The sequence below is a fragment of the Limulus polyphemus genome, unplaced genomic scaffold, assembly GCF_000517525.1.
Source record: "Limulus polyphemus unplaced genomic scaffold, Limulus_polyphemus-2.1.2 Scaffold4525, whole genome shotgun sequence".
Lineage (NCBI taxonomy): Eukaryota > Metazoa > Arthropoda > Merostomata > Xiphosura > Limulidae > Limulus > Limulus polyphemus.
Window position 1 is genome coordinate 64,691 of NW_013670135.1, and position 8,603 is coordinate 73,293.

General features: G+C 35.7%; 1 protein-coding gene across 1 annotated transcript in view; it reads right to left on the reverse strand.

Moving 5' to 3' along the window:
• Positions 1-8,100, reverse strand: part of LOC111088829 — a 44,521-nt gene extending 36,421 nt beyond the window's left edge. Inside the window, exon 1 of the mRNA XM_022399912.1 lies at positions 8,074-8,100. Within this exon, the coding sequence (XP_022255620.1) occupies positions 8,074-8,100 (27 nt within the window). The remainder of the gene's footprint in view (positions 1-8,073) is intronic.
• Positions 8,101-8,603: the final 503 nt, after the last annotated feature.

Sequence of the window (8,603 nt, forward strand, 5' to 3'; positions counted from 1 at the left end):
CTCTTCTTGTTTCTTTTCTTTTTCCTCCAACAACTGCTGTAATTTCTCTTCTTGTTTCTTTTCTTTTTCCTCCAACAACTGCTGTAATCTCTCTTCTTGTTTATTTTCTTTTTCCTCCAACAACTGCTGTAATCTCTCTTCTTGTTGATTTTCTTTTTCCTCCAACTACTGCTGTGATTTCTCTTCTTGTTACTTTTCTTTTTCCTCCAACCACTGCTGTAATTTCTTTTCTCGTTCTTCTTGTTTCTTTTGCTGTTCTTGTATTGCTGCCATCAAATCTGCTAAGCTGTAGTTTGATTTGCTGCTTCTCGTTTCCATCTTCTTTTTTTCTTCTTTTTTTTATCCCACTTCTGACACCAATTTGTTACGTCTCTGTTCGTTAGTTAATTTTCCGTAACTTCGTTCCGACGAAACTTTAGCGACACAAGTCCTTTCTTAAATAAAACTGGTTTATTCTTTCTGAATATAACTTTGCGATACACTTAATTTCAACAGTCGCGCTATAATTCTCAACGATCTTCTCACGTGCTTAACAATATTTTCTCTGACTGCAGTTCAATTACTCATTACACTGTTGTTGTGACCATCCTATATATACCAGACTACCCCCAATCTAGTAGTCTCCCGATAATTCACGAAGGTTCGAGAGAAGGACGTGGCGTGATACTAGTCACGTGACCTCGCTGACCCAACAATATATTACCTATTTAACTTTGTTTGAAACATTAAGGCGAATGGTTTACGTACAGCAGAACTGGTCAGATCAGGTTTATAATTAAGCCCAAAGCAACACAATGGGCTATCTGTGCTCTGCCCACCACGGGTATCTAAACACGTATTCTAGCGTTGTAAGTCCTGTTGAAACTTTTATGATGATTGCACGTCTCTGGCTCACTTTGTTTTCTGTTTAGTCATAATGAAATTGTTGTATAGGTTGTCATGAAGTTTTATGTATCTATTAAAACTTATAAATTCAAATAGTGTTTATCTTATAACATAGATTAACAAGTTAAGGTTGTATACAAATAATTTTATATCCAATCTCACCTTTCTATTGCACGTTTTATTTTAAGTATGGTGTTTGAGTGCTTATACAAGTGTGTTTTCCCAACCAAGGCCTTCATCATCCTTCTGCATTCACAAGCACTGTGGGAAAAGCAAACATGTATATGGTATTAACTTATAATCATAACAATCTACCTAATCAGAACTAAATTAAAATCAACCTGCTAATGGGTAAAGTTCATTTAATATACTTTTATCACGCTCTTACTGTTAATGATATTTTCGGTCTTAAATAGAATAATTATTCACAAGGTTCTGCCAGTATAAGAGATAAATTAAGCTAAAAATGCAAGTCTGTATAGAAGTAAAATTATATATACTTAACCTTCTTACTAATGAAAGTATTAGAGTACACATCACTTACTTAAATTAAAAACAGGAATCCTGTACTTATTTAACATATTGCTTCAAATGTTTAATATTATTCCTTTAATTATAAAAAGTAAAACTATATATACTTAACCTTCTTACTAATGAAATTTTAGAGTATACGTCACGTACTTAAATTTAAAACAGGAATCCTGTACTTATTTAACATATAGCTTCAAATGTTTAATATCATTCCTGTAATCATTAGCTGTAGAACATAATTTTAGTTTCTTAAAAGCTAACACATACTTTCAATTTATCAAATGAACTGTGGGAATATGCAGAACAAAAATAAAGTGTTTGATTATTATTTTTACTTCACAACAGCTTAAACACTATACGTTAATCAGAAACTGGAGCATAATTTCACGTTTATGAAACAACAACTTGCATTAAATATTTTCTGAACTTTAGCTTCACATATAGTTCCTTTTTATGCAAGAATCAGTTGGCAAACATACCACATATACTGGCATGTCGGTTTCTATTGTTGGGCGGGTCCTTTTAGATTATTCATTAAAATGAAAATTGTAAATATCAGTCACTAAATGATAACAAAGCATATTTTTCATCGACAGTAGGTTCTACAAGTTCCTTGTAGTAACCTAACGCTCATCAACTGTAGGTTCTACAAGTTCCAAGTAGTAACCTAACACTCATCGACTGTAGGTTCCACAAGTTCCTTGTAGTAACCTAACGCTCATCGACAGTAGGTTCTACAAGTTCCAAGTAGTAACCTAACGCTCATCAACTGTAGGTTCTACAAGTTCCGAGTAGTAACCTAACGCTCATCAACTGTAGGTTCTACAAGTTCCGAGTAGTAACCTAACACTCATCAACTTTAGGGGATCACTACAGTTTTTAAATAACGGTGTAGAGGAAGCACCAAAATATTGTTATTGGATGTATAAAATACATTCTATTAGGCAACATTAAGTTATATAGTAGAACCTACAGTCGATGAGTGTTAGGTTACTACTCGGAACTTGTAGAACCTACTGTCGATGAGTGTTAGGTTACTACTCGGAACTTGTAGAACCTACAGTTGATGAGCGTTAGGTTACTACTCGGAACTTGTAGAACCTACTGTCGATGAGTGTTAGGTTACTACTCGGAACTTGTAGAACCTACTGTCGATGAGTGTTAGGTTACTACTCGGAACTTGTTGAACCTACTGTCGATGAGTGTTAGGTTACTACTCGGAACTTGTAGAACCTACCAATTAAGTAGTAGGAATATTGTCCGTTACAAAATTGTTCCTCTTTCAAAATGTGCCGCTGGGGATTTAATCGCATAGAAAATCTTTAATGCTTTTAAGACTTGTTGCTTGGACATATCCCTGAATCCTCAAGTGAAATACGGCATCTAACAACCTACAACTTCAATCACTAACTTCGACTTAAACGATTACGTGAAAGTGCGGCTGGATGTGGACTCAGTCGACTCTAGTTTTCTCTTAGTTTAGAAAAGTAAACTATTGAGAAGAAATTTCTACATATTATATAATTTATAAAACAAAATATTTTGATATGTGGTAAATGTACGAATTCGTAGGTTTGAAATTTAAAGTCTTCTTTGTAAAATGGTTTAGTAAGAAACAATTACTTACATTTGCTGTAGACTTACTGATTTTATCTCTTGCTATAAACTTGTAAGGGTTTACAATTGTTATTTTATAAAACTGAATGTCATTTGTATTTGTTTCGATGCGAAAAATACATCACGCAGTCTTATTGTTTCAGTTCGAGTCGGCGCCAGCGTCTTATCACTTAGAAGGTTTGGTTTGTATTGAATTTTGCTACAAGAGGGCTATCTGCACTAGCTGTCCCTAATTTAGCTGTGAAAGACTAGAGGGAAGGCGGCTAGTCATCACCACCCACCACCAACTCTTCAGCTATTCTTTCACCAACGAATAGTGGGATTGACTTTATTACGCCCCCACTGCTGAAAGGGCGAGCATGTTTGGTGGGACGGGGGTTCGAATCCGCACTTAGAGGGCTAGACAAAAGTTTAGGGGGCTTCACTCTATATATTGTGAGCTAATGTGGTGTAGTATTTCGGAAGCTTTAAAGTCAAGACGTTTCGTTGGGAGTATCCCTTATTGCTTCCTCTTTATATAGTTGGGAAAAAATGATTAATAGTCCATGACCTTTCAAAGTCGAGATATGTCCAATTACATCACCCCACGAGTCTCGAGGTTGAGGAACTGTGATGGACTAAAAATCGAAAAACTAAATTTGTATTGAGGTTACATGGTTCAAATTAAAACTATTTCGAATTTCCTTCATGAGTGCCATAATCAAAAAACATAAACAAACGGAAAAACTAATGTCTATATTCAGAAAACAAAGCTATCTTTGCTAGCCATCCCTAATTTATAAGTGATAGGCTAAACTGGGAAGGCAGATATTAAACGTCACCCACCATTAGGATGATCAGATTTTCAAACGGGGACAGTCCGCCCTTGCCCCTTACTTCAAAATGGCTATTACAAATTTGAAATAATTTAACTTTTATTTAATTTATTTTAGATTTATTTAACTGTTCTACAATATTCCAAATATTGGCTTTGTTTTTAAAATAATTTCCTCTACTTTTTTGGACACAAAACAAATGAGCAAAAATAGTCAAATTATACTTCCACGAAATCTTTATTCTCTTTATCCCATTCATCTTCAAGTAAGCTACTTCATACGTAAACTTATTTTTGTGAAGAATGAAGGGAACGTTGAAATTCTGTTTGTTTGTTTTTACATTTGGTCATCAAATCCAGTATATGATCGTGTAAATTGTGATTTCACGATGAGCACTGCCTTAACTGTCTCCCTGGGTTTCTCACCACGCACAGACGGCGGAACTTTCGTTAGGGTTTGGTGGCAGGAGATTACGTGTTACAACAATGAACAACTGAAGTAGGTTCAGTACATTCGTGATTCACAGTTTGATGTCTTTATCGCACAAAACGTCCCGAGAACTTTTGTCATGAGATTGGGACAACCTACCAAAAAATAGGAAGTCTGGTCACCAATTCTTAGGCTACTTTTTTACCGATGAAAAGTAGGATTGATCATTACATTATAATGCTCCTAGAGAGGGCTAGCATACTCAGTGACGGGATTCGAACCCGCGACCAGCATATTGTGAGTCAAACACTATAACCAGGTGTACACTAAAACCAGGTTAAAAATCATAATAAATTTCAACTGTGAAGTATTCGTGGAAACATGAATACTAAACTAGCGCATGTTTCATACTTTTTGGGTGCACCCAACCAGACATAGTATAGTTACAAGGCTTATAGGTTCTCACATTCGATGTTAAACTCTTCCTAATTATATTTAGGACAACCATTGATGTGGATAGCACCTATGCTCTAAGAACCACACCACCAACAAAATTGTTTTTGTATATCTAATTTCATACTCTCTCAGTCTAGAATATTATCTTAAGCAAATCTCTTTGAGATATATAGAGAATTCAAATCTCTGTTATCCAGTACTCATCTATTTTGGATTGTTTGCTGTGAATATAGATTAATTTTACTTTTTTTTCAAGATATATAGCGTTTGCATACTACACATGATCTCTAATGTTGCTGCTTATGGTGATGATATTCATTGCTTACTTGTGAAGGTGTATCCCACTTTGGTGTCAGCAGATCAAGAAGATATCCTTGTAGATGTATTAGTGGAAGAACATTCAAACAAAACGATGTGGTATCTCTTGAGTGTTAGATGCACTTACATTCTAACAGAGGAAATACTTGTGTTGACTTTGTTTGAATTGGTAACTTCAAGCAGGTTTTAGTAGAAGAAGCATGCAGCGAGAGCTATATGTTAGATCATCATCCTTAGAAGAATACATCATAGAAAGCCTGTGTTCTACTGAGAACTATCCAACTGTAGACGCATCGTGGAACATCTACCCTCAGCCATAATGGGTATCAGTGAGAGTACAAAGCTACCCAGAGTTTCCCATAACGGAAATTAAATGCTGCCGATATCTCTACCCAGACTTCTCTTTGAAAAAGTGGACAAAAGCATGTGCCTTGATTGTGGGCTGGTACAGCAATATAAAATGAACTGTCAATATCTTGCTGGTGCTGGATTGTTTATGGTATGTGTTAATAACGATACACAAATGTGAAGTCAAGTTATTGTTTATACCAGAGCCATAAGAATGCTGTTTGAACTTGTGATGTTTCAGCAACACTGAGTAAAGTCATCATTCCAACCAGCTGATACTTTGTTTTGGCAACTGGTGATTGGCTAGTTGTTAATCGATAGGCGTATCTCAGTTTACATCTAGGTAATGTTTTTATTTGTGTATTAAAATATTTGGATAAATCTACTACAGAAACCTTTTGTCCATTTTGCCTATGCAATATATCAACTGCTTTTCTGTGGAAAAATCATCCCGTGTTAGAGAGATTGAGCCAGGAACAGTGAACTGCAAGGCTTCATGTTATTTAGAAAGTCATAGTACCGCGGAATGCACAAAAGGTGTTCCAAAGTATGCTACAAACTATCTCTATTGCATTAGCATCACCTGCTGTATGGATGAAACCAATGCATTACATATGTCGTTTCCTTCCTAGAAAGCAGGCTGCACTTGTTTGAACAGTTATCTAATCAAGTGGTGGAGCTGTCCCAATTTTAACCATGGACATTTAGCTCTTTAGCTTCCTATTGAAAAGGTCATTAGTAGGATATGCAAAGTAAATGTAGTTAGAACCAGCTGTACAGTTAGGGTTACTCCAGTGGCATTGTGTACAAAAGCAAATGCATGATTGCCAGAATATCTGAGATTATTAATTGATAATTGTGTAAGGCAACTGAGTTCAATACAGTGAAGAAGGAGAGTATGCCAGAGTTCTCTGTTCATCTTCATTTTACATTAATGAAAGTGGTGGCCCACATTGATGCCTGGAGACGGCTTGAATGGGTAATGAAAAAAACTTTAATATAAGTTTAACATAACAGCAAATGTACAACGTTTCGACAAAGTTTTGTCATCATCAGGTACTGCTTTAAAGTGGATAATAAAGCTTATAGAATAGATGCCTGATCTGTGATGACAAAATCTTATGTTTAGTTGGATTTTTATAAGTGCTGCTAGAACACTAAGCATGATTCTTCCCAGACGTAAACCATGTGTAAAGAAGTAAATGACACTGTGGGAAGGATTGGTGTCAAAGAATGGCTACAATCCATAATGAAACAAGAGAACTACACTCTATGAGTTTTGCATCTTGTTACGCTAATTTGTCTAAATTTCTCCAAGATTGCTATAACGTTGCTTTTATTAAAGACAAGTAGACTGCAGACTGTGACCATACATTTCAGTCACTAGAATGTGGTTTACTAGAATTTCTGACAATAGAAAATCCAAGATGAACTTGTCCACTTTGTTGGATATAGATATCAGTAACAGTAGAATGGCTTGTTACATGTGCACGACCAAGTAGAATGTGTAATTGCATATGCCAGTCATATGCTAACAGTTACCGAATGCAGATACTGCATGACAAAGGAAGAACTGCTTGGAATTTTAGTATTTTTCAAATCTTTCAACACTACTTGCACTACCGAAAGTTCATTTGTATAGGCCATGTATCACAAAAATGACTCATTCACTTCAAAAATGCAAATGGGGTGACTGTGTGATGAATCATTGAATTGCAAGAGAATGACTGTTGTACCTCACTATCCAGGCTTGCATCACAGAAATGCCAGTGGATTGTCTTATCCTGCATACCATGTAAGAGTGAAAACCATTTTAGCAATAGTTATGTTAAACCATACTGTAGATTATTTCATTGTTGAATAAATGCCGTGAATGGTGTATGAAGAGCACCAAAAAGAGCAACTGAAGGACACACATCTAGCTTGGACACTACTTATTGTGGAGTAAGATAAAGCACAGTCTTTGTAGATTGAGAAATATAATGCAAGTGCATGCAAACTGTGACAATTGTAGAACTTGTATGAGTGCAGGAGAGTATTCTGTACAGCTTCCTGTGGCCATGACATATAATCTACCATACAGAGCAGATTTAAAAGTGTTCATAATAATATGTGGAGCAGCTGAGGTCCATGTGAGTTGATTGTGCATGAATTTGTACATCAGAAGTTAGAAAACGCTACCATATGATAAAAGAGGTGCAATGATAAAGCAATGAAGGAAAAATGTTTGAGCATGGAGAATAGGTATGACTTTTACAGTGTCCTGTATAGAAGCAACTTAGCTCTAGCTGGACTGGTTAAATATTAAAGCCATCACCATTGATGAACCTCTCGTGGAATTGTTATACAAGGAATCAAAGGTTGAGATTAATAAGTCAACTTATAGTCTAGTACTAGTATATATATCATCTTCAACTCAGTTGATGAGGATGGAGATGCTGAAAGCTCTTATCTGGCTATCTGAGAAGAAGGAAGATACTAGAAGCCCTTACCTTGCTGTCTTATAAGAGTCAGATGAGGAAACGTCAATGGAGGAGCTGAATGATAGCTCTAATGATTGGCTAAAATGCCCACAACTTTCTCATTGATACAGTTTGGATTAAGTGCCAGACCAGTAGTTAGGAAGGTGGGTTAATCAATAAAATAACTGTTAAAAGTAAGTAGCATTTCTTACCTTCCAAGCTGTTGAGGACTTATTCATGGTAACTATTGTAACCCTACTTGTTATTTTCGCGACTTGTATCTTGCTGCCAATGTTTCTGATATCATGAAGCTGATATTAGTAAATGTTATATCTAAAGTATCGACAGTTTGTTTGACTGGAGATTAGCACTAGGAGTTTTAAGGTTGTATGCCAAACGTTATAAGTATATATGATTATAAATGATATGCATGCATCATTGGATTATAGTATATGGTTACACGAGTGTGTATAGTTTTCACACAAATAGAGATGTTACATAGGAGCATTCATTAATGTTGTATTACATACATAGATAAATCACTGAGAGAACACAACTGTCTGGCAACAAACGAACAAAATAATGAAATTTATCCCAATGTTAAAAGTGCAAAATGTGAATTGAAACTGTAAATACTGACCTGGAACATCGTTGAAACTGTAAATACTGACTTGGGGCATCATTGAAACTGTAAATACTGACTTGGAGCATCGTTGAACCTGTAAATACTGACCTGGAGCAT